Source organism: Saccopteryx bilineata, chromosome 3, assembly GCF_036850765.1.
Source record: "Saccopteryx bilineata isolate mSacBil1 chromosome 3, mSacBil1_pri_phased_curated, whole genome shotgun sequence".
Classification (NCBI taxonomy): domain Eukaryota; kingdom Metazoa; phylum Chordata; class Mammalia; order Chiroptera; family Emballonuridae; genus Saccopteryx; species Saccopteryx bilineata.
Window position 1 is genome coordinate 57,720,321 of NC_089492.1, and position 27,415 is coordinate 57,747,735.

Here is a 27,415-nt window from a genome sequence, read left to right on the forward strand (position 1 = left end):
TTTAAATGTGGTATCTGTACTAATTGCTTGCTTTTATCCTTAGGACTTCTAGATATTATGGAATTTACTATTTAACAAATACATGGACTCTCCTGATTCTTGGGGCAAGTAAGAATTTTAGATCAAACCCCTAGAGTTAGAGAAAAGATGAAAAGCATGTAACTGGTCCCACATCATGTGGTTAGTTCAGTAAACAGCATGTAAGTCCTGGGATGCCTTCTCCATCACCTTTCTACCACTCTGAGCTACAAACAGGACCATTCAAAAGAGCTGATTTCATTGTCATTACTAATATTACAAAAAAATGTAAGAAGTTACCTGGAAGACAGATACCAAATTGTTTTATACCCCCAAAATTAACAATTATTTTCTTTCAAAAATATATTGATAAATTTAAGCAGTGAAGAAAATCAAAGGATGTAATCAATTATCTGAATATTCCCAATATTTGACATTACAGACTTATATAAATACACACACCTGTAGGGTATTAGCATTTGGCTCAAATCTATTAATATCTAATTTTTCAAAAGGGGAAGAAATCACTCTGTGTTAGCATTTGACAGCAGGAAACACATAAGGTGATTATATTTTAACTGGTTTTTATTACATATATTTTAAATGTCAAAACTTTATGAGATGGCTTAATATGTAGTTGTTCTAATGTAAGTAAGTTTATGAGTGAAATAAAATGGTAAAGAAAAAAATCATTAAAGAGGGTAACAGACTGCACCAGATGGCTCTCAAAGTCAACCAAACTTCTTTTTTGGAAGACTCTCAAAGACCATAAGAAGTGGCATTTTTTTTTAAAGGAGAATATCTCCCTTTGTAATGTAAAGGAAAGGTTTCTTGGTTTTGTTGTTAAATGTAAATGTATTCTGTATTTGAATATATGGCATTCCTGTTTCCATCTAAAGCCATGGAATGGAGTTGAGTCTTTTTTCCCCATAAAATGTAATTATGGAAAAAAGAGCTTGTGAGTGAATTATTTGAAGTAGAAAAATCTGAAACAACCTCTTTCTGGGAAAAGGAGCTCCAATAGTGGATGACATAATGCTCAGGTTGCGACAGACTCAAACACACTATTAATACTGTGTTGTTTTCATTTACTCTCACAAAGATCACAAATAAATATTTGACATCCTAAAACACACATGTCTAATTCCGCAAGCTGTTATAATGAAGTCCTTTGAATTATGATAAATGCTTGAACATTAAAAATTCATCAGCAAGGAGAGAGAGGTGCTTTCCATTTGTGGTGTTCTGGATTTAAACACAACCCGCTAAGAATGGCTGATTGTCCCGAGGAAGCACCGCTGACAGCCATCAGCGGGTCTGTGCAAATGGTGTATGGAAAAGGTAATAAGAGCTTCAGGAGTATATTTCAGCCCATATAATAAAGTAATTGTGAACGTGTAATTGCAGTCTGGTTCCATACCATATTAGGGTAAGGAATGAGATGGTAAGAAAATAGGAGATTCACAGAGTTATTTTGTAAGCAATTTCAGCAATGACTGTGTCACAGAATATGCAGCATTTGTCAGGAAAATAATTTTCAAATGCACAGAGGTGTTTACCTTTTGAAAACCATTACGATGAACCTGAAAAATATAAACACTGGTAATTTTACCATTTAAAAAATATCCTGAACTTTTGAACAACTTTGAATATAAAAATGATGTTGAATATTAAGCAACTGATTTCAGTCCATTAAAGCAGTTTTAAAGATTGAACATAAACGTCTATATTTTTAAATGATACTTAGGTCAAATTTCCAAAGAGTTAAATATTTGCAATGATTAGGATTTCAATTTTAAAAAATTAATTCCTTTGGCTACTTCATAAACAATCACTATTGGCTTAAGTTACCAAGTTACCGTATCCCATAGGCTATCACTTGCTCTCATAGCAAGAGTTGAGAAAGGCCATGGAATGCTGCTTCTACTCTAAGCATGTCATGTAGACTTAAAAAAAAAAGGAAAAGGAGCAGAGAAGGTCAACGCATGAATGAACATGGGGATATTGAGAACTTAATAGAAATAGTATTTAGGTCAAATATTAAAGTTGTCCATTTGAATCTCAGATCACCTATCTTCTGTTAACGGAGTTATTTATATCACATCTAAGATTATTACCTCTGTAAGTGCACACATTTTTTTTTCCTTTTTCTATCCCTATCACTCAGCAGACTTTCTGGTAGATAGTAATCACTCAAAATATTTAATGAATAAATTAACCAATATTTGCAAATGTCATGCTGCTGGAAGCAGCGTCTATAAAATCTCTCTGGCCTGGGTCCTAAAACCCATGGGGAAATAGGCTATGGAATCAGACACAAGAAATCTGCTTCTCTTTTTATTATTATTTGTTCCACTTTGTGAGGCTCTGTGAATGAATGTAAACTGCGGATATACACAATATTCACTGGCCCTCTCTTTCAGACGAAACTTCAAAAGATAACATACACGGGAAAAACACCTTGATTTTGGTAAAAATAAAATCTTAAATGCTCATTTGCTTAAATGGAGTTTCTAGAAAAAAAAAACGTATTTTTGTCATTAAAAGATATCCATTGTTTACACATGCCTAACTGTTTACAAAGAAATTATTTCAAATACCGTTTATGTCTTAAATGAAATAAAGGGAAAACAAATCAATCCAATTCAATGGTGTGCTATGGACATCAGGTATATTGATTGGCATTTGTTAGAAAATCTCACATACACACATGTAAAATTTACCCATCTCGTCTTGATTAACCAGAACTACTGTTTTCCAAGAGAAGTTCATCCACTGAATTGTGTCCTAATGATGATGAAATAGGAGAGAATGGCTGCCCAGAAACAAAAGCCCACTGTAGGCAGGTGAGGATATAGGTAGGAGAACACTGGTAAAAGTCATCTAGGAAAATAAGGTTAAAGGAATCTTTAAAATAATGTCGGCCTGACCTGTGGTGGCACAGTGGATAAAGCATCAACCTGGAAACACTGAGGTTGCCAGTTCGAAACCCTGGACCTGCCTGGTCAAGGCACATATGGGAGTTGATGCTTCCTGCTCCTCCCCCCTTCTCTCTCTCTCTCTCTCTCTCTCCCTCTCTCTCTCCTCTCTAAAATGAATAAATAAAAAAAAAATAATGTCAATCATCTTATAAATGATGTCTGTGGTAGAAGGAAGGGAGGAAACAAAAGAGAGAACGAAAACAGGACGGTGGGATCCAAACCTGAGACAACTATTATGTTACAGGTCTTGCCCTGTCCTATACCTGTCCGCACCCCACCCCCAAATCATCACCATAATCATTCAATTTCTTCATGACCCTTTCCTTTTCTTGGATTTTCTAGATTCTTTTCAGGTTTGGTTATATATTAATGCCTACCAATCTAAGCCGACTCTCGACTGCCTTCCTCCATCACAGAGCATCATCGGGTTTGGCCAGTGCTATGAGATTTTTCTCTTTCATTGACTCATTGGCTCTCTGACTTCCTTTTTCTTTAGCATAATGTCACTTTAAGCATAATGTCACTATGCCCATGGCCCCAGCATTACTGAGCTCTAGTTACATAGTTTTCCATTTTAGACTAAGATAAAGTACTTTGTTAAGTTTTCTTATAAAAAAAAAAGAGTTAGTGAAAGTCAAGGAAAGAATAAGAATGAACAAAATGTTCCATTCTCTATGGGAGAGATATCCTAACAAAATAAAATTATACAAGGCCTCTAGTGTATTTCTTAAAAACAAAGACAAAAGACCATTATGTTATTTCATGCTTCTCAAACTCGTGCCCCTAGAAGCAGAGTAATATGCCAGGGTGGTAAGACTCTAGAATATTATTGGTTATCTTCCTGGAACATAGAGTGGCCTCAATTGTAAGTGATTTAAAGTATCATATTTACATTAAAACAAACATAGGTGTGTTATAGAACATAATATAAAATACACATATTTCTTAAAGATGAAACATCAGTACTCTAAGGCCTATGTGAATTTCAGAGACATTTCGATGCTGCTGGTGGTGTAAATTCACTAGGGTACATCCACAGAAAAATTTGAGGACTTTGCTGTGTGAAGATTTAGAGATTGTTAGATCGCTTCTAAACTGCTGATAAACATTTCTGAACATGTTTGGACTCTTGAATATACTTCCCAAATTTACTAATAATAATATAGGTATCTATCACTGAACAATGAGTTTCAGGAAAACGATTACTAAAAACATTGGGAGTTAACTTAGCATGTTCGCTTCTAAGACTATACACAAAGAATTAATATTCCTTGCTAGCAACTGGGTTTTGATAAAAAAAAAAAAATTCAGGTCCTGGCCAGTTGGCTCACTGGTAGAGTGTTGGCCTGGTGTGTGGGATGTCCCAGGTTCAATTACTGGTCAGGGCACACAGGAGAAACAACCATCTGCTTCTCTACCCCTCCCCCTCGTCTCTCTCTTTCTTCCCTTCCTGCAGCCATGGTTCAATTGGTTAGAGTACATCAGTTCCAGGCACTGAGAAGGCTCTGCAGAGCCTCTGCCTCAGGTGCTAAAAATAGCTCAGTTGCCAGTATGGTCCCAGATGGGCAGCACATTATCTCCAGACGGGGGTTGCTGGGTGAATCCCAGTTGGGGTACATGTGGGAATCTGTTTCTCTATCCTCCTCTCATTTAGAAAAATAAATAAATAAAAGAATTTTCAGATAGACAACAACACTCTAGTGTGCTTTAAGAAGTGAGATTTTTATGTGACTCAGCCTTTTGGCTGAAGCATAAAACATCTAGATGCTTATCATTCATCTATAGTTTGAAAAGTCATCAAAAAATAGATAAATACCTCATCATTCATTTGATCATGTAATTCCCCTAGGCATTCTTATCTAGTACATTCTTACTACGGTTGAACATTACTTATAACTATGTTGTTAAAACACAAAACTGAGGTTTTCATTCCCCTTGTTCCTAACTGTTCCTGGTTGTCTCCCCATTCTTATTTCAGTGAGCCCCTCTTCCTTCCTCATATCCTATTTCTCACTACAGGTGCGTCAGTCTCAACCCAGACACGTTAGCTCACTCCTTATGTAACCCTCGATATCTCACCTCCATGGACTTCCTCATTGTATGTCCTTTGTAGTCTTTTATTAGACACTTTTTAGTCACAAATAATTAGTGTCCATTTGTCTCTCAGATATCAAAATTCTGTCACTTCAATGTGTTTCTGTTTTTGCTCTGACTCTGAGAAAGCAAGAGCCAAATGTAATGTTTAATTATAGTGATCATATCTAAGAAATGTGTCTCTGTTTTGGTAATACTAATATTAGTCTTACTGTATCTGTTTCTTCTTATTTTAAGTTGCTTCAAGTGATTTTGAAAAAAAGTAGAAAGTCTAAAAAAATAATAATTCAAAAACAGGAACTAACTCTCCATAACCGTTGATCAAATGTTAAGGCCAACTGAAATGACATTTCCTCCAGGAAGCATTCCGGATTCCCTCACTTCAATTCATTACTTCTTCTTCTGCTCCCCAAAGCAGTGTCACCATAGACTTCACAGCACTTCAATTACACTACAACGGTGTTCGGGTTATCTGTACTCCTCTCTGGGTTAACCACATGGAGGCGGGTTCATTCACGTGTATTCTTCTCTGCCCACCCCCAGTCTCCTCCCTCAACACTCTCCATTGGGCTCTGCACAGGTTTGGGGTTCAGCAAATGCTTTTCAATTTCTAAAAATGAATTAAATGTGCCTTATTAACAAAGTCCAAAGCTTCTTTAGAAGTTCATTTCAAATTAAAAAAAACAACAACAAACAAACCTATTTCTAAGCTAAAATATTCTCATTTCATCCCTGTGCAAATATTTGTATGGGGACTGCATTAGAGCTACCTGAAAGTAAGAAGTTATAATGGAAACAGTGACACAGCCTTAAGCGAGGCAACCAAAATAGGAACTACTTTAATACTTTTACTGAAATGTTCTCTGCTTGATAAAGTTCATTACCAGAATATCATCTTCAAAAGTGAAATGCATTCAACTGAGCACGTTTTTTTCATTTTGTAAATAGATTATTCCTTGCCTGAGCTCTCAGTAGAAAGTACAAAATAGTCTTCCATAACATTAGAAAAATGTCACCTCATACATAAAGTTAAAATTTTAAAATAAAATAAATTTTTTCTTCTTTAGCATTTTAAAGGTACAGTTGAACCTTCATATAGCAATCACCCTGCACTGCATACTATATTAAGGCCTGAATCATCAGCCTGCAATTTGATATGTTCTAAAATGTGTTGAGATAACATATTAGAACCCAGAACAAAGTCAAGTCCCGTGGGATATCCTAAGGCTATAAAGTCACCATCTTTTCAACATCCTCCTACTTATTACTATGGTTTTATTTAAAATGTCCCTGGCACTAATCTTTTTCTCACCTATTCAAAATGACATAGAAAAGTAGCTATGTGGTAAATTTACAATCCAAGTTCCAAATTTTCACATCATATCAACTAAAAAATTATGCACAGCATATTCATTACATATTTTTTCTTCTACATTAATAAGTTCCTGACCAGTCTGGGGGTTACTGTAGCCAAAGTTACCTTACAAAGTAAGTTTTGCCCCACTTTGAAAATTACATACGCATTGGGTTTAGATATCTCAATAAGATAAATGATATATCATCACCATTGCATCTTGGCAAAGAAGTGATAGCAGAAATTAATCTTTGACCTTTAAGTTTTCAGCAGTGAAGTCATTTTTCCAAGAAACAAACATTCATATATGTATTAATGTCATTTTACAAAAAGCACTGCATTTTTAACCAAAATTCAGATACAATTTTTAATCAAAATTTAGGGACAATTTTATGACACCTCCAACTCAGAAATATTTCCTTTCTCCTCTACCCACATGCCCCCAGACCTTTTCTAAAGTTTGAAAGTTATAGAAAGGCAATTGACCTCAGTAAATTTTTCTGCTGGATTACATTTTTTCTTTCTTTTCAAAGTACTCTTTAGGGAAAAAAAAAAAAAAGGAAAGACAAACACTCTTCATATAACAAGTGCCATAAGAAAAAATATGTTCTGGCAGACTTTTCCCAACTTGTAACTGCAAAGAATTTACATCATCCAAGTATAAATGCAAATAGTAAAAGAAAAAAAAATCTCAAAATGGATTTTTGTTCTACTTTCAAACTCCGAGGCTAAGGGAAAACAAGTGTTTCACTTCAGAAATAAATAACGAAGGACTTCAGTATACATATACCTTTCTCTTTTAGGAAAAATTGCACATAAAAGAGCATTTTTTGGCACGGCTGACCTGCAGAGATATGGAGCTAAGCAGAGTCATGAATTCACTCACTCTGATATGCACACATGATACGCAATTAAAATCTCCATTCACATTCCTGCCGGGTTGTCAATCATGAGGAAAGCCTTTTTGACAACATTCAGCGAAGCGTACCAACTAACCGCTCAACAGGAACTTAAACAGTAACAGCTTTTGTTTCTAGCAAGAATGAATTTTTTACCAAGATTAGGTTCAGTTTCTAAGAAATCATTATGCTCTAAAATTCAGGGCCTTTCATTAAAAATGAAAATGTGTCATCAAGATTTTGGCAATCCATGTGATGTAATATCTAGAAAGTATGAGATACATAAAAAATTCTAGCCTTTTCTACTAGGGGAATCTTTTTAACTTTTCCTGTTTAGAACAATGAACAATGCTCTTACAATGCAGTTCACTGGGCGGAAATGTGACGTTTCTAATTCATTCTGAAGTTTTGCACTAGGATTTTAAAACTTTAAAAATAGATCAGAACTCTAATCTCACTTGAAAAGTGAATGGCCAGTTTATATAGCAATGGGAAAATGACTTTTTAATCATAAGATTAATATTTAGAATATACAGTTGATGTATTGTAGAATTGTACACCTGAAACCTATATAATTTTGTTAACCAATGTCACCCCAATAAATTCAATTTTTAAAAAAAGTATAGAAAAGAAAGAGGTTAAAAGAAGAATATTTAGCATGTTAGAAATACCGCATGTATCAAATCTTTCAATTTATAAAGCTCTATAGAAAATATTACGCACATAAATTTTTTCCAGATGAACCCAGAAGGTACTCTGCTCATAACTTAGTTTCTGTTGAACATCTAATCAAAGACTGTGCCCTTCATAATAGCACATTAGTGTGCTTTAAAGTCATAAATCCATAAAAACAGGGCCCAGTAAAATTAAATATAGGATGTTTGTTAATCTGCTGCTGTGTCTGTTTTGAGCAACTAACCTTGGATTACAAATCTGAAACAAGTTAATACTATCAGATATTGAAATATTTGTCTTCTTCCTTATCATGTTCTGTAACTGAGAGAGCAGATGCATCCTGACCATTAGCAGTCATGACAAATTGCCTTGCTAATGAACGTTACACACTGAAAGTGCCATAACTGATTAAACTACAATTTCCCACTACCAGAGAGAGAGAGCTGGGGACTCCAGCAGTGGGCAGCTCTGATACTCTGCCAACAGGCCTTCAGGGCACCGAGTGATATTTAGAAAAACACTCTAAATTCCATATGAACATCTTCTAAAAGCCTATTGTATACAACAGGTTTTTAAAGAACATTAGATAAAACAGCTTAGGTTGTAGCTGATGAGCCATGAAAAATGGATGTCTTTTAACTATTTGGTATCCTTGCAAGTATGTGTTAAAGAATATTCTGTGTGGGTTTTTCTCTCTCTCTCTTCTTCCCTTTCCCCGCCCCCAAGACATTGCGTGTGCTTTGCATTTCACATAAAATCTTTCTTTTGTCAGTTCCTTTGTTGGTGCAAAATTGGCAGCAGTTCAAATTCAAAGTACTCCTATTCATTTACTGACCAATGTCATGCTAGTTCACATCAGCCAGCGAGCTAAGCTCTAAAAAAACATAAAAGACTTGCTTCACCACTGACGAATAATGTGTACATTTTTACAGAGCTTAAACCTTAATGCTTTCCCTGAAACTAACAATACAGTATATCTTATCATTCCTTTTTCACAAGCAGGCAGCTGCTGAAACGCTTGCCACTTCAAAATATCAATTGCTTGCCAGAGTTTTCCTCAACACACCCTGTCAAACTCATGTATATTGTGCAATGAAAACGGTGCAGGGCTGAAAGCTAGAAATTGTGTCAAATTCTGCTGTAAGGGTATGATGTGCAAAGAACAATGTATGACAACCGTAGAGACTACAAACAATGGCACTGGAGCCAGGGACTTCATAGATCACAACTGTGCCTGTACATATTTTATTGTAGGCATTATATATTTAAAGCATGACAAATGTGCCATTGTACGTTATGTGCAGCACAAATAGAAGCTCCACCCACTAGTTTGCCTTTTGCATTTCTCCTGATGATGGAAACAGTTGGGTTTTATTTCTTTTCCTTTTCTTAAAACGTTTAAGTTTCTCAAATCATAAGGAAGAAGATACACACACGCATGCACACACGCATGCACACACACACACCCACCCACCCACCCACAGGGTTATCAAAATGAGTAACAGAAAACACTAGACAACAATACAAAATGAGAAAATGAGATCTTGTTCTTTAAACATTTTGGCTTCTCTCTGAGCACAGAAAAGCCAGGATTACTTTAAACACTTAGCAAGGGTGTCAAGAGACCTGTACTACCACTATGCCTATAAATTGTTGTCTACCTAATTTTAATGCAGTTAAGTGCTGGCATACTGATTTGCACGATTTTCTGGAAAAATGGAAATCCCACGTGAATATGTTCTTTGTATGCAGAAAATATGGTTTAAGAAGCTTTTACTATTATTGCTTTCCTATGCCAAAAGGACAATTAAGCAAATAGTATTTCACTACTGTTTCAGGTTTATAAACTAACACCAATTCCTGTCCGTTTAGAATTTAAATATACCTTCCCATTTCCTAATACGCTGTTTACTTTAAATGATTCTGGTTATTGAAAACTTGTGTTTTTTTTCAAACATCTCCTTAAATATTATGTAAAGTCTAAAAACCTTCGCAATTTGGAACACATCTACTTAATTATAAAGGGTTCCTGGTTATCACCACACTAAACTAATTTAGTCAATATGTGTGGAAATGAAAATGTGTATGGGAGGAAATGAGTTTGAATATATATTCATCTCTTCTATGATCTAGCATAGGTAACAACATCTTTATCACACAAGTAGCTTGGAGTGGCATTAACTGACTCTGAAGCTAAGAAAAATGAACAGAAATGCTTTTAAGGTGTTAAATATTTTGAAAAGAGTATAGGGTACTGACCTTTGGTGTATTGATTAGTAGGACAATGATGCATTATTAACACACAGCAGCTGCACCTGAACTGCTGCCATGAATACAGGGTAGGGCAAAAGTAGGTTTACAGTTGTGAGGACATAAAACATAAGAGTTTATTCTTGTATTATTATTTATTAATTCTTGTGTTATTTTCCATCCAAACAACTGTAAACCTACTTTATGCTCCACCCTGTATAATAAATAGTCTTTTATAGCCATCAGGAAAGTGAGGTAGGAGGCCTTTATTAACCACCAGGTCAAGACTGGCACATTTTTGTGAACTTTAGTAGGCAAAGTATCCCTTACTGAAATATAATGTTGGTTATCACTAATTGTAAACATGGTTTTTTGAACTTCCCAGTGAACTATTCAGTGCTTGACTACCACTGAGCTTGTTATTGTCTGGTAATCGAGGAAAACATGCTCCATTGTGGGAGGTTGTTACAGGAGCTGAATTTCAAAAGGCGACTGTGTCACTGAAGGATGACTTTACAATTATTTGGCATTACAAGTTCAGGGATATTAGCATACATGATAACTTTTCTTTAATTAAGTAAAACTGTTCATGAACTAGAAAAGCTGCTTTGGAATTTTTCTTCCTTTTTATTTCCTAAGCAGTTCTTAAAAGATTAGTTTTGCAGTAAATTTTTGAGAGTTACCTTGAAAAATAACAGCATAATTTATTTCAAAAAAGTTTAATTTGGGGAAAGAAAAGATTATCCCATTAGCCTTAGTAACTGAACATAGCGCACAGAGCCCATTATGAAGAGTCTTTTATGCCCTGGCAGAAAGTCATTAACATAAAATAAATCATTAGCTTTGATATTAAGCTTCTACTATCTGCAGGTTGCTATGATTAATGTTCATGACTGCATCTGCCAAATAATAAAATATACTTTTTGTTGAAAGGTTACCCTGCTTCTTTATTATTAACATTTCTTTTTTATCCAATTGTTACTGGCATTTTTAGGTCGAAGAATGTTGGCATAAAAAACCTGGGTTTTACAATGGTAAAAAGATGCCCATGCATATAACACTTTATCCATCATTCTTTAAAATTAACCATTTAATTGAGTTAAAAGTCTTAAGGAAATCAGGTGGTACATAGATATGCTTTCAAAGTAATTGGACCATCTTTCAGACCCAGTGGTTCATTCATTAATTAATCTCGTACATTGTATTTCGCGTCTCTGACCCATATAGCAGAGAAAAGTACAGAGGGGGCAAGTTTGCTTCCCTGAAGTCAGGAACTACAGGGGGGCATTTCCCTCTGTAGCAGTTATTCTCAACTTTCATTTTATCTTTTTCCACTGCAAAACAGACAACAGCTTCCATCTGTAGCATCTCTCATTAGGTACATTGGCTCTCAATGTGGAGAGGGAAAAAGAGGCCCCCTGGGGGGCTTATCAATATCTGAGGGAGGGAGATTACAGACTGTACCTACATCTACCCCATTTGCCCAAGTTCACCTTTGACCCTCTAGAAAGGTTACCCCTTGCTGAAAGAAACACTACTCTACAACTTTGGAAAACACGTTTATTCTGCTAGAGTAGCAGAAAGAGAGGAAATGGACTGAGAATACAGTATTTTTCTAAGGGCCACCATTATTTGAATTTTCGAACATCTTTCATCACAGGATTTCAAAATAATCTACCTCTGTTGACTCCTTAGTTCTCATAAAACTCCTGATATAAATATAAATTATTTTCTCTAGTGAATACATGGAAGATTGGGACACAGGTGGATTAAGGTTTTAGTGTCAGAACTTTTAGCAGACATCAAATGAAGTCAGGCTTCTAAAGAGAAAGGGGAGGGACTCTATCCTTTCAGAAGTCTGTTTAGTTTGCCGAAGGAGTGGGTCAACACAGTTCTAAGAGCCCTCAGTTTTTATTTCAAATCTTCAACAAAAAGGAGTTCTTTCTTGGGAAAGGCCTATGGTTTTGCTCAGAGGGATCTAGTTCGTTGTCATTACTAGGTTATAATACGCCCAATTAAACCCCACCGTTGTGAAAAGCATCTGCTCCTGTGAAACATGCCTAAATTTCTCAACGTGGAGTGGTAATGAGGCATTCTTACCAGTCTCCATGATTTCCTTTACTGTCCTTGCACAGATTGATGAAATCTGCTGTTTATGATGAATTCTCATGTATTTATGGGTCAAAATATATCCAGGACCATGAAAAACATATTAAAACACAAACTCAGACAGACAGACACACACACACACACATACACACACAACTAGGTCTGACTATTTCTGACTAGGCCACTCCCCAAATAAGGGGCTAAAACACTTCAATCAAAAGGCATTTTATACAAAAGCTGACATGGCCACTGCTGTGGGTCAGACACATATAAATTGTAAGTCTACATAGTAACTCAAAATACTTTATATTTTCTTGCTACTAGTAAAGCTTCTCAATAGCCAACCATGGCCTCAGTTTAATTAGCCATCCTTTTACAACAGTTTCATAAAAGCATGTGATTCAGAAATGAAAAACAATAAACTCTTGGCTGAAGCAGAACCATTTAACAATCCGAAGTGAAAAAGGGATACACAAGACCATTATTAGTGATGTTGGCTTCATGATTTTTAGTACTATAAATATATATTAGCTATAATTTTTTATGAGTAAAATGGAAATCTAAAGGTAGATTTTAAAAGTTAACTTTAACTTTGTGGACCAAGTAAGGCAAACTTGCTTGAAGAGGTCTGGAAAACATTGGTACGTCCTGGCAGGAAAAAGCAGGCTCTTCTTCCTGGCATTATCCTTCTTCTGTTTTTTTCTGTTGCCATCAACACCCAAGCACAAAGCAATATAATGTTCCCATTTTCAAAATGAATGTTACAAGGAGAAACAGGTTAAAATCAAGAAAAGCTTATTTAGGTTCATGGGAATTCCATGTCTTAAAGTATTATGGAAGAATTGCTATAATTAACAGCCTGTTGGCACTTCCATTATAAGCCACATTTCTAAGCAGTGTATAACTCAACTGTTTTTAATGAGAAATTGCTCTTTGGGATAAAACTTGGCATGTATGGCTTAAAACAAAAAGTCCTAAATTACTTCGGGCAGATATTAGCTGAATCATTTTGGCCCTGGTGTTCCAGATCCCTAGTGTGCAGTCCATTTAACACAATCACTATCTACTGCTGGTCCTCTCCACCAACGGAGACCATAGACCCAGACTCTGGAAAATACACCTCCAAAGAAAAAAATCCATTAAAAATATATCAATAACATCAAAGTGGAAATATATGAAAGGAAAGAAAGTATCTTTAAAATTGTAAAAATAAATATTCTCACATTGAAATTTTGTTTGAATTCAATGGAAATAAACAAGGTGGCCCCCAGCCTGACTGGGGGTGCTACAGTAGATAAATTGTCAACTTGGGCCACTGAAGACATAAGTTCAAATCACCTCCTCACCCCTGTTGCTGGCTTGAGTGCAGGGTCACTGGCTTGAGGATGGGGTCATAGACATAACCCCATGGTTGCTAGCTTGAGCCCAATGGTCACTGGCTTGAAGTCCAAAGTTGCTGCCTGAGCCCAAGATTGTTGGCTTGAGCAAGGGGTCACTAGGGGTTACTGGCTAAGCTGGAGCTCCCCCCCCCATCAAGGCACATATTAGAAAGCAATCAATGAACAACTAAAATGCAGCAACTACAAGTTGATATTTCCCATCTCTCTTCCTTCCTGTCTGTCCCTGTCTATAACCCCCGTCCCTCCCCCCAAAAATATAAGGCACGCCTTGGTTTCTGTGGTGCTCAGGTGTGGCACCAGAGTTGGATGGCAGCATATTTTTGAATTCATCAAGAAAGGCTTCATTAATGGCAAGCCAGCACACATAGTGAAGATATATGTAGAATTCTATTACAATAGCCCATTCCTTGTCTGTATGGATATAAAATGTGCTTAAAACAAAAACAAACAAACAAAAAAAAAACCCAAACAAATAGTGGACCACCACTTACTTGGAGATTGGGCCTAATGAAAAGCCTTTAACAAGAAATTATTGAATAAATATAATTCAAACAGGAAAGCTGATGGTGAAAGATATCCTGGAAGCTATGTTTGGACTTCATACATATTCTGTTTCTTATAAGACTGTCAAAACACAATTCAAAAAGATAAGATGTTAAAAAGCAGAGATATAGGCCCTGGTCGGTTGGCTCAGCGGTAGAGCGTCGGCCTGGTGTGCGGGGTACCCGGGTTCTTCCCGGCCAGGGCACATAGGAGAAGTGCCCATTTGCTTCTCCACCCCCCCCCCCTTCCTCTCTGTCTCTCTCTTCCCCTCCCGCAGCCAAGGCTCCATTGGAGCAAAGATGGCCCGGGCGCTGGGGATGGCTCCTTGGCCTCTGCCCCAGGCGCTAGAGTGGCTCTGGTCTTGTTAGAGCAACGCCCCGGAGGGGCAGAGCATCGCCCCCTGGTGGGCAGAGCATCGCCCCCTGGTGGGCAGAGCGTCGCCCCTGGTGGACGTGCTGGGTGGATCCCGGTCGGGCGCATGCGGGAGTCTGTCTGACTGTCTCTCCCCGTTTCCAGCTCCAGAAAAAAAAAAAAATTAAAAAAAAAGCAGAGATATAACTTTGTGATGTTTGCCTATCGGGAACCTGATCATTCACAATCATGCTAATGCCTGTACATTTTACCACAAAATCTTGTGAAAGAAGATATCATGAACTGCTTTTCTGAGTGCTGAAAAAAATCTTGGATAATTTAATCTCTGATTTGTCATAGAACCATCATATAAATGACATTTTATTTAAATTCCAAAACATGGCCTCATACATGAGCTATTTAGTCTTCAAGTTAGTCCTTTTGTACCCTGGTGGTGCATGAAGTAATGTTGTTGACTGTGAACACATCACTGATTATAATATCCTCCTGATAAGAATTTCATTGTAAGAGGAAAGTATTTGAATATTCAATAAAGCTATTTTTTAAAGGCAGTCTTTAAGCATTTAAATGGAATGTTTCTTGCAGGTGAGAACTATGGTTCTTTTATATAGAAGAACATGGAAGCTTCTTGCAAACAAAAACTATAGTTGTTGTCTTTGGAGACACAATATTTATAGTTTACTATAATCTTATTTTCTCCTCAAAGTACACATTTTAGAATATTGGACTTGATTGTATACAATATGTTTTATCTTAAATAATTAATAACATTAAAAATATAATTGATAGCCTGACCAGGTAGTAGTACAATGAATAGAGTGTCAGACTGGGATGCGGAGGACCCAGGTTCGAAACCCCAAGGTTACCAGCTTGAGTGCAGGCTCATCTGGTTTGAGCAAAGCTCACCAGCTTGAGCCCAAGATCGCTGGCTTGAGCAAGGCGTCACTCAGTCTGCTGTAGCCTCCCAATCAAAGCACATATGAGAAAGTAGTCAATGAACAACTAAGGTGCCACAATGAATTAATACTTCTCATCTCTCTCCCTTCCAGTCTGTCCCTAACTGTCCCTCTCTGTGTCTCTCTCTGTCTCTGTCACAAAAAATATAACTAATAGCATTTAATCAAGTAATAATAATTATATTTTATTTTTATTGAAACATAAGATAAATATTCTACCTCATGACTTCCCAGAACCCTTGAGATTCACATTTATATAGCCAAAATGTAGGATATTAAGTATCTAAGTTTGATTAAATTCTGCATGTCCACTCTTCCTATTTTAGTTACCTATGTATATTCTGATGAGAACACAGAAGTATGTAATTGTAACTCACCTAATTAACTATATGCTAACTAAAGATCAAGAGATCATAGTCCCACTTTCATACTATGTTAGCATCTAATTTCTCACTGATAAGGGATGTTCAAGGATCTGTTTCCTAGTTCTATATACATTGTACATAAAATGTGTTAGGATAGGAAAAAATTATGAGAGATTAGAAATGCCCACCATAGTTATTTTTCCCCTCAGCATCATATTTATGTTTTCTTGGTCTGTTACTGTATGATCCTATATCATGCCTTCAGATGGTAGACTTGGGGGAAAAGGAGAACAGCCTAATTCAGAATTTTAAAAAGTAGACATGGGCCTGAGGAATGGCAAAATTCTATTTCCTTAACCAGAAATAAGGTCAGGCACTGGAGGAAGAATGAATATGTTAGCATGATTATGATAACAATTGCAGTTGGCAGAAAAGGGAGCTTGGCAGCCAAGATAAACACAATGGTGAGTCAAGTACCTGAGGAAAGGGAGGAGCATTCAGATTAGAGAGTAAAGACCTCCCATGTGCAGATTAAGACTGTGGAGAAGACAAGCAAGGGAGAGGATTGTTCCAGGATTGGGAAAGAGCTAACTGGGAAAGGGGTTGAGGAGGAGGGAGGAAGGAAGAGGGAGGGAGGAGGAGGGAGGAAGGAGGAGGGAGGGAGGAGGCGCCTGGCACACAGACTGACCTGCGGCTGAGGGCAGGCATTAGTCAAGACAGGAGGTTCACTAGTAGTTGAAAAATATCCCCAGGGTCTTTTCAATTTTCTAGCACCCTATCCAAATGTTGAAAAGCATTAGAATAAATCATCCTTTATAGCTAAACAAAATCCCCCCACTTGAATTTTCTAAGTTATCCTTCTCTTAAATTGAGCCCATTAAAAAAAAAAGTACAACGGCAAAAAATAGTCCCACATACCAATACCAACATTTGATACCCAGTGTTCGTACTAAAAAGCCATTGTTAAACTTGAAACTTTCCCTACTTCTTCTAGTTTCAAGTACCTTACTTTTTCCTCTGTTCTTAAGTCCCTTACAATCATATCATTTTAAAAAAAACTACAGTAAGCAGTCAATTAAGATAATATTTAAATATGAGTTTAGTTTTTCTAACTAAGCAAAATATCAAAATGCTCCTTAATATCATCATTCAGTAACTTTTAAAATACGTAATAAACTGAAGAATATTAAGCCATGTTAAAAATAAGATTAATTCTCTTAAACTTCATAACTATAACTTTTACACAGACATTTACAATTGGAATTTGCGACACTGAAATATAACACAAAGTCAAGGTAGGTTTTTGTGTGAAATATGATCTAGTGGCTAAAACTATATGATTTTTTTTGGTTTATGCTTTTCCTTATCTATAAATTTATTTAGAACATATTTAAAGACCTGAAAACTTATGAAAGAAGCCAGCTAATAAAACTCCCAGGGGAGTTTTAATTATACTAATGAGGTGCAAAGTATCAACTATGAATTTCCCCAAGTCCTAGAAGTTATAGAGGTAGATAGGAAACTAATCAAGCATGATGCTCTAAATTGCTTATAACCCTCCCCTTCCTCCTCCCCCTCCCATCCTCCTTCATTTTCTTACATTTATTAATTAAAATAGAAATAATGACTCTATCCTAATATGCTTATAAATTCTGTATTTTATACGTGTTGAGTTTTGCCACATGAAAGTATGCTACATAATACTCTAAATAGGAAAATAAGCTCAAAAGAGATTTTGCAGGGATGATAATGTATCTTGTTTTTCTCAAAAGTTATCAGATGTCTACTGTTAGCCCTGACATTTAATGCAGAGTTCATCACAAATAAGTCCTTTCTCCGATGTTTATATGAAAAGATTATATACTGTCCTTCCTCATTTCAATGACAAAAGCCCAATATACAAAATGCCCATTATTCTTTATTCTGTATACAGCTAGTCTTAAGCATGGGTTTGTGTTCTGGACTTTCATGTGTCTAAATCCACCAAAGAAAGATTCAGGACCTGATTCTACAAAAGCAACCACTGAGAACAGTAAAGACCATTATTTCTCCTCCCACTGCTGGCAGAGGTCAGCATCCCTGTCATTAGCCATGTCATAACATAATTGTATTACTACTACTCCTTATGTGGGTAGATACTGAGCAATAACTGAACACATCACATCATTGTAAAAATGAAAAATTGCCATTTCTTTGTCCCAATTTAGCACAAAATCAGTGAAAACAATCTTCAGAAATGACACTGCACTAAGAAACTGAAAGGAGCTGTTATTACTCGGTAGGTATATATTTAAACTGATGCTTTGACATCCTCAACTAGAACAGAAAATGGAACTGTAGTTTACTACTGAACTCCAATTGGGAGCTCTTGTAATCCAATTTCTTTTTGTAACATTCAGTTCAATTAAGGGATACAATGTTACTTAAAATAGTCTTAATTAGATGAAACAGATTGTGGAGCCCATCTCTCAATATGTGAAATATTACCATACTTCAAGTTATAAGAGGTGAAGACTGTGACTTCCAGCCTACATGCTTCTATCCAGTGTATAAGCTATACTGCAGCTTAAAGGCTGACCTATATACAGCAACGTGCCATCCGTTCTGGCTGTTCGTATAAGAGATGCCTCTGCACAGTTGCCATAACCAGCATCATTCGCATTGTTCTCACTTTTCTCCTGCAATGGGCTATGCAAAAATGGAGGCCAGCTTGCATAGTGATGTGTTCCCAACATAATGTGCTTTTATAATAGAGCAACCCTAGATTAAACTGTTTCCACAAAATCTCTCCTACAGAGTTTATTAACTGAAAAAATATAAGTGGAATCTTGGCAATCTATAGAACAATGGTGCTAGAAAGTGTTAACAGAGTAAAACCACCACATTTGAGTTTAGAAAAGCTTTAGGAAGCAGATATTCATTTTCTCTATTAGGGTCTCTTCTGACATTGAGAAAATGGCATTGGGGGAAACTCTAGTTACAACTGCATTGCATGATACTGAAGCACAGAATGATACTAGTTCTGCTGGAATTTAGCACACCAATTTGAAGTAAAGTGTTGACAGATTTAAAATAAAGACAATTAGTAATTTATGATCTTATCGCGCTATTAAAAACAAATAACCTGACAAAGTGACTGTTTCTTATAATGAACTGCATATTCATTGCACCTCTGAAAGAGACAAGGTTTACACTGCAGTCCTATCTCTTGTATAAAAGTCTGCTTCAACTTGTTTTTACTAAAAGTGGACACAGCTTTCTTATTTTAGCTCTTCCAAACTTCTGCCCATTGGTCATATCCCTGCAGATCCATTGGAGTCATTGAAAAAAAATGAAGCTAGCAATAAAAAATGTGAAGAGGGACAGAAACTTTGTAACAATGGTAATCATGATGGAGTAGGAAATACCAGTGCCTAGGCTTTCTGGGGCCTAGAAAACCTACTTGAGATGTTTAGTATAATCAGGACTTAGTGACAAATACATCTGATGGACTACTACACAGAGAAGGACAGGAGAAAATGTCCTGCAAGAAACATTTTCATGAAGTCTTCCTACTATGACAAATACATCTTATGACTTTGCATTTTTAAAATTCCATTATTCCCTGGATAAGTTAAATAGAAAACCTGCAACTAGTCAATAGAAAGGGTAGCTAATTTGCATTTAAAAAGAATAGTTTGCTCTTCATACACTGAGCGACTTAAAAGGAGCTTCAGTGAACTGGTAAAGAAATTCTGAAGAGTTTCTAAATTAATTTATTCAATTCACAGCACAACTCACTAAAATTATTTAAAGCACTTAATTGGAAAATGATTTAATATATTGAAGTAATTCTTGATTTTCCAAAGCATTTAGCTTTTAAATTAAATTTGACCCTACTATCACAAGAATGACGACTGAAATGTGTATTCAAGTCATTACCCTCTTTTTGGAGCCCCAAATCACTGATAAATTTAATAAGATGTGTCTAGTTTCATTGCCAAAATGTTTCTGACCTTTTGGTTTGGCTACTACTGTGGACTATGTCTTTATTATCCAAGATAGGACTGCTACTTATTTTTATTAGTATCAGTAATAGCGTTGTAAGCAAAATAAAAATGTTGCTAATACAAAATGCTTGCTTATAAAGGCAAAACAGATTTGAGAGTAAAAGAACTATGTTACCAATTAATTATGAAACTTCAGCACACAAACTTCTCTTGCCAAAGTTACCCGTACCTTCCAATTTGCCCAGGGCTACAGGGCTCCCTGTGTAATGAAAAGCTTTTTTGCCTTGCCCAAGACTAGTCTTCCCTTGTTTCAAACTTGCTTTAACATCATCGGTGCACAGCTCATCCATTTTCCTGGGTCTCGCACTGTACACAGCATTTAGGAGCTTCTCCATGGGGTGATAGCTGTGGTTCACTTAACTCACAGTTGTGTGTGTGTGTGTGTGTGTGTGTGTGTGCTCGTGCGCGCCCGCGCGCGCGCGCGTGCCGACTGAGCAAGTCGGTTGCGTGGTGGGCAGCCCGGGGGCTGAGGATGCAGCGCGCTAAATACCTCTATATCACGTAAAAAAAAAAAAAAAAAAAAAAAAAAAAAGAAGAAGAAGAAGAAGAAGTTGTTTGATGATGACTCGCCACCGGGCAAATGTTACTGAGTCCCAACGATTTATCCAGTGGAATTCACAGACGGGCCAACAGGGAATTGCTTTCAGAGGCTCTGAGTATCCGGGAGGTTTACCACGGAGCGGGAGCTACGCATCCAAACCTCTCGCCAGGCGTTTCAGAGAACTCAATTCTCTCCGCCGACGTCCAGCCGGCGGGACAGTTTAGACACGTCCAACAAGCCCACGGCAGAGACGGCCTTGGCCCTACGGCTGCGCTAAAGAAGCCGGTCTTCACGCGTCCACCTTCTCGGGGCTGAGAGTTCGAGAAGCCCAGAGTGTAACCCCCTACCCGAGCACCCCCTGACAGTTCTAGCGTTGGGACGAGCTGAGCTTCGCAGTAGCCCCGGTCCGCGCCCCCACCCCGGGCCACCCGCCGGGTCAGCCTCGCCGCGGTCCCCCTCGGCCTCGGTGTCTTGGGTCAAGGGGCTGTGGGTACATCCCAGCCTGGGACCCTGCTCCAGCCTCGCGCCAAGTGCGGGAGCTTTAGACGTGAACGCGAAGCGCTCCGTCAGCTCCTTAACAAACTTGCCAATTCCGCACGCACCCCACCAGCGGGAGCTGTCCCCCAGACCCATCTTCCCGCGCTGGGCCCTGGCCCGCAGACCGATGTCTTAACACCGAGATTCGCCGCCCTAACGGGTTTGTGAAAACAAAAGAGTTGTGGAGCAATTTTCTCGGAGGGGGGCGGAGGCGTCTCCCCGGTCCCGCACCCCGACGCCTGGCCGCTCCCCTGACAATTAATGCCGAGCAGGGAAGCGGTGCCACGAGCCACCGCTGCCCGGGAGAGGCAGGGAAGTAAGAAGGGAAAACTGGAAAATAAACTGAATTCTCTCAGTCCCCCTCCGTTTCCCGACACCAGACACACCCCCAAACTCTACCGTGGTTTTCTCCTAATTTTTTAAAACGCCCCCCGGCAAACCAAGGCAGGGATCCTTAGCTGTGAACAGCAGGAAGGAAAAAATCCGAGCAAATCGTGTCACTTTCCGCATAATCGCGGTGTTTGACAAACCCCCGGAGCCGCTCCACAATATTTACTACCCAAGCGCACGCAGGGCTGCAGCGGGTTGCGAGCCGAGCGCGCCCCGGACCGGCCTCCTCCGACCCGCCCGGCCGCCGAGCTGGCCCGGACGCCGCCGCCCCCCTCCCGGGATCAAGCAGCGAGAACACGGTGGAAACAAAAGCAGAGCGTTCACCTTGTTGCAATAGTAGGGGTCCAGGCAGGGAGAAGGTCCCAGACAGGGAGCGTCGGGCGCAGCGGCGGGCTGGGCTGGAGGTGGATAAAATCTTACGTCCATTTCACTCTCACATCAAGCAACTCCTTTTCTTTTCCTTTTTTTTTTTTTTTTTTTTCAAAAAAAAGTGTTCAGCAAAACAAGCTTAGACGGAACAGAGAGAGGTGTCTGGACTCAGGAGTAAAAGAAACACCTTCCTTCCCTCACATCCGTTTGCGGTTTGTTTAAGAAGAAGAGGAGAAAAAAAAAAAAAGAAAGAAAGAAAAAAAAGTGGGGGGAAAAGCGCTCAACTCTCCCCCAAGCCGCGGCGCGCACCCGTCCGCGCCGAGCGCGCAGCCAGCTCCGCCGCCGCCTCCCGGCCCCGCCGCCACCACCACCACCGCTGCCGCCGGGCAGGTAACTTCATGCGCTCATTGTCCCCCCGCCCGCCCCCCCCATCCCCGCCTCCCGCGCCCCTAGCCACCCGGCACACGCGCTCGCGCTCGAGCTCTAGGTACTGGGCGTTTTATTGGAGTCTCTGAGTTGCTCTGCTTTTAGTTTATTTTCTCCACCTTGGAGGCCTGGGATAGGGGGGGTGCACGAGGGGGGACAGGACGGGTGGTGGGGGGGAGTGAGCGCCCTGGGTCGGGCGGGTAGGGCGCGCCGCAGGACGCCGACTGCTCGCGGCCCAATGGCCGCTGCTCTAGCCGGGGGCTGTAGAAGGGAGGAGCGGTGAAGCAGGAGGAAAGCTCAGCCAGGCCCGGGACGAGGCAAAGGGACCCCAGGGAGCCTCTGCCGTGCCCGAGTCGCGCTACTCCGGGCCGCCCGTAGTACACAAAGGGGCTGGCGAGCTCGAGCCACCAGCGGCCGCGGGGCACGGCGGGGAGCGCGCAGCAAGGGGGCGCTGTGGTCCACCCCGCCCCGCAGCCCCGCCCCCGGGCCCGCCCTGGCCCCACCCCGCTCCCACCGCCCCTTCCATTTCTGTCCCACTTCCTTCTGGCATCCCCCACCTCCCCATCCGCAGCTTTCCCTACCCGGTCTTGGCCCTCTCATCCCTACTCCCAGTTCCTGGGAAGGTGACTGTTTCACGCTGCGCCGTTCTTGGGGACCAGGAACCCTCAGAGAGCGCGAACTGTCCCAGGGACCTGAAAGAACCTCAGGGTGTGGATGGGCTGTAAGAGTCGTCTCCCTGCTGTTGCTCACTCCCGCCTCCAGCTCACCCCTCCCAGTGATATATGTCCCCAACGGAGGGCTGAGAAGGCGAAGGCTACCTTAAGCACTTGCAGAAGACCACAAGGGTTAATCAAAGGGTAAATGAAGGAACTATTATCAGCACGCAGAATAGCACAAGAGGGGAAACACGTGTGTATACTGTGTGCTCATTTGGGGATTCTTGTCTTTTAATAGTGGGAAGCCCACTGATTACTTGGAATCAGTCTCCCCACTTTTCTGGTTGGTAAGTTGGATGAGGAATGACCAATTATATTTTTCTGCCGTACCTCTTAAACTGGGAAACTTGCACGTTGTGCCTCCAGGTGGTTGGAAAAGTTTGGCATACCTTAGCCTCTGTCCAACAGATTTATCACCAGGGCACTGTCCTTGGTGGGAAGTTCAAGCAGGAATGGGTAATATTTACTTTCTCAGGAAGGAGCAGCACTACACATTAGGGCCCAAGACCCTGCAAAAGAGCCTGGAAATATTTAATTTAGTCCTCTTGTTTCTGGCACCAGGAGGATACTAATAACATTTTGCCACCCTGCACAACCTTCTAGTGCAAGTTGATTACCAACTGCTCTGCAACTTTCCCAAAGCTATATTGCTTCCTCAACAATTGAGAGCATCAGTCATGTACAAGCAGAGAGATCTGGAAGAAAATCTATGAAGACAGTATAAAAAATGGTCAAATTAACATGGTTGGGCATCTATACATGGCTCCTCTAGGTACCTTTCATTAAGCATTGCTTTCTACTCCTTACATCATTTGTCTCTTAAGCCAGTGTTTCCTTTCGCCCTTTGTCATTTTTATAAATAGCAAAAATCCAGCTTTCTTTCTATCTCAGGATTGTCCTAGTGAAGATTGGTGTGGAAAGAGAGAGCAAGAAGAAGAATTTCTCTCCACTGGATCTTGATATTTATAGATCCATCAAGGCACAAAATAAGTGTAAGAAATAGAAAATATGGTTTTCCCCTTAATAAAGGTCTTTTTAGTAAAATTTAAGTGGTTTTGTGTTTGTAACTACAGTGTTTAAAATTTCAATTGCAGATGCTAATACTTGCCTGTGTGTATTTCCTTCCACAATTAAAAGAAAAACTTTAGGTTAAAATTAAATATTTCTAAGCTTAAATGTCTGTCATCAATTCAGCATTTATTACCAATGTATTACATTATTTCAAATTCAATTTTTAAAAACACCCTTAGAACCCATAATTGCTTTCTATTTGATGGTCATGTGAACATCAGGATAATGAAGTGGTTCAGGGCGGCAGCAATATCATTATCAACATCTTAACACCTGGGGGAAGATAATGACATCTCCACTTTATTCCACAGAATGTCCACTTTTCTCTGTCTTAAGGAAAAGTCAAATGTATGGGACCTGTGTGTCCTTCTAGTTTATCAAAAGCCTTGTTTCTTCTATTTGCAGTGCACAGAGTCAAAGTGATATGTTTGTGCACAGAATGGTGTGATGGGTGGAAATGTGAACTGTTGATTGAAAAAGCTGTTAACTCCAATCACTCATACATGGAGTCAATACATGACGATCAATTCAGTGTGGGGATGAAAACAGAGTTAATGACTGATCATACCTACATGATGAAGTCTCGATAAAAATCCCAAAAGTAGCTGGGTCAGAGAGTTTCTAGGTTGGTGAGCACATGGAGGTGCTGGAGAGGGGTTTTCCTGGAGAAGGCACAGAAGCTCAGCGTCCCTTCCTATATACTTTGCCCTAAGCATCTCTTTTATCTGGATGCTCATCTGTATCCTTTATCATATCCTTTTGTAATAGATTAATGAACAGTAAATTAACTCTTCTTTTGAGTTCTGTGAACCACTCTAGCAAATTAAACCCAAGAGAGGAGTATTGGGAACCCTGTTTTATAGAAAGTTGGTCAGAAGCATGGACTTGATTGGTGTCTAAAGTTGTATGTGTAGTGGGGGGGCAGTCTTATGCAACTGAGCCCTTAACCTGTTGGATCTGATACTCTCTCCAGGTAAGTAATGTCAGAATTGAGTTAAATTGAAGGCTATCCAGCTGGTTTCACAGAATTGCTTGATGTGGAGAAAACCCCCACATATCTGATGTCAGAAGTGTGGTAAGCGTGCTAATAGTGTGAAAGCAAAAGTGACACACAGGACAAGGACTCAATTTTTTCCAGATCAGGTAGGAATGTGAGCTCTGGTTATATATTAAAAAAAAAAATCTCTAATTCCAATCTCTCACTCATAGACAGTGTATACACCACAAAAATCATCTCAGTATAATCTAAAAAAATACTCTAAACATAGTGCTCCACCCACAGCCTATCATGTATTGAAAGAGTGAACTACCAAGAAAAACTTGGAGAAAGTTAATCAGCTAAACCTCAGTAAATCTTATTAATTTGGAAGTTAAAAAGTAGAGCAGCATTATGTTACGTGTCAGTTTTTAAGACATTCAACTTAATATCATGGCTAAGTTTATTCATTCATTTGTCCATTCATTCATTCATTTATATTGATACATTATTCAACAAAGACCAGTAGAGCAAAGCCCTATAGTATTTATTGTATATGAGTTGACATATAAATACAAATTAAAACAGTTTCTGCTTTAGATGTGCTTATAGTCTTCCAGAACAGTATTTACAATCTTGTCTGGACAGTGGAGTCACCCTCGAAGTTTGGAAAATACTTGTTTCTGGGCTTCTCCCCCAGAGATTCTGATTTAATTCATTTAGAGTTGGGGTCTGGGCACAGGCATTTTTCAAAGCTCTCCAGTGGTTTTAACTCTCATGAAAAATTGAGGCACACTTTTCAAAGGAAAGATAAGACGAACACAAATGGAATGTTAATAGCAGGATATTTTAGTAAATAAAATTTACTGGCTAGATTGATATTTTGTGTTGGCTTTCTCAAGGGGGCACTAAGGGTCACCACTCCTAGAACCCGGTCATCTGCCCTGCCTTGCTAGAGATTGAGTGTGGCAATTAACTCAGTTACTCTAACTAAACATAAATGAATTGTTGTATAGGTCCAGTTAACAATTTGATCATCTGAACTAGGAATCTTATTAACCCTAATTACCAGAAAATGTGTGTCCATGAATAAAACATCGCCTTACTAGTATTGATATAATAACCTAAGAAATGTCTACTATGTCCTAGACCTGGTCCTAATTTCTTAACATTTAATTGCACTGTCTCATTTAGTTTTTAAAATTACATTGGAAACCCTAACCAGTATTACAAACCACATTTAACATTTGATTTTGCTCCCTCAACATCACTAACATAACTTGCCTTCATTTTAATTATAATTTCATAATTGTTTTGTTTTTAAATTTGCAATTGTTTTCATTGAGCACATTTTATGTTTATTGACTCTTTGTACTATATAGGTTAAGTCCTAAATCTTGTCTTAATGCCTCCAAATTGCATACAGAATGTGTTACTTTAGGGAAAATATTCCCTAGGTAGTTAATCAGACCCATGATTTATGAGTCTTATAAAAATAATTTAACGACAATAACAAAAAATGTCACTTCTTGAGGAGCATTTTTGAATAAATTTCGTGCTAATTTTTCTTGAAGGGTAGAAGCTCTCTACATACTGTGGGAATGGAACATCTCATAGAAAGATTTATTTTGAAATGCTGAAATTAAAACTAATTTCAAAGCATGCCATATTTTATAACTGAAATAATATTCAGTCCTTCATTAGCCTCCTCTTGAATATGAACTTTCCAGTAATATCTGATGCCTCAATCTCTCCTATAGAATAAAGCCTCATTAAAAAAAATTTCAATCATTTGACACCTCATATGGACCACCTTATATTATAAGACATATTGTTATTTATGTGTTTACAGATTTATCTTTCTAACAGGATCATAGGGTGTCATAACTATGTTTGTGTTCTTGGAACTTAACCAACACAGAGTCCTCCACATTCTAAAGGTTCAAAAAACATCATTAATGGTTTTGATAAGAATGTTTACATTTTACAATTAACCAGTTAAAGTCTACTGTTGTAGAGGAAATCAATATTTTCCTAAAGTAATTTAAATGGAAAATAGAATGATATGCAATATGTAATCTAATGCAATGGGAGAACAGAGAACACTGAAGTTTATTTCCTGGGGAGACTAGTGAGAAATGACTAGCTTGAAAGTCTTTCAACCAGAAAATAAAGGATTTCAGAATGATGAGGAGAGTTTGAAGGAAATAATATAGGGTCCACAGACACCTCACATGGTACTAAATGACTCATAAAATGCAGTATTTTTTACATAATGTGGGAAGTATGCCATGCTTGTACATCTCACCATTGAGTGTGGTACA

The 27,415-nt window shown here is 38.7% G+C and overlaps 1 protein-coding gene and 1 pseudogene across 1 annotated transcript in view; one reads left to right on the forward strand and one right to left on the reverse strand.

Annotated features, from left to right (window-relative positions):
- Positions 1-22,283, reverse strand: part of TOX (thymocyte selection associated high mobility group box) — a 322,056-nt gene extending 299,773 nt beyond the window's left edge. Inside the window, exon 1 of the mRNA XM_066266180.1 lies at positions 21,858-22,283. Coding sequence (XP_066122277.1) covers positions 21,858-21,959 — 102 coding nt within the window. The 5' untranslated portion in view covers positions 21,960-22,283. The remainder of the gene's footprint in view (positions 1-21,857) is intronic.
- Positions 1,290-15,202, forward strand: LOC136328594 (zona pellucida-binding protein 2-like; annotated as a pseudogene).
- Positions 22,284-27,415: the final 5,132 nt, after the last annotated feature.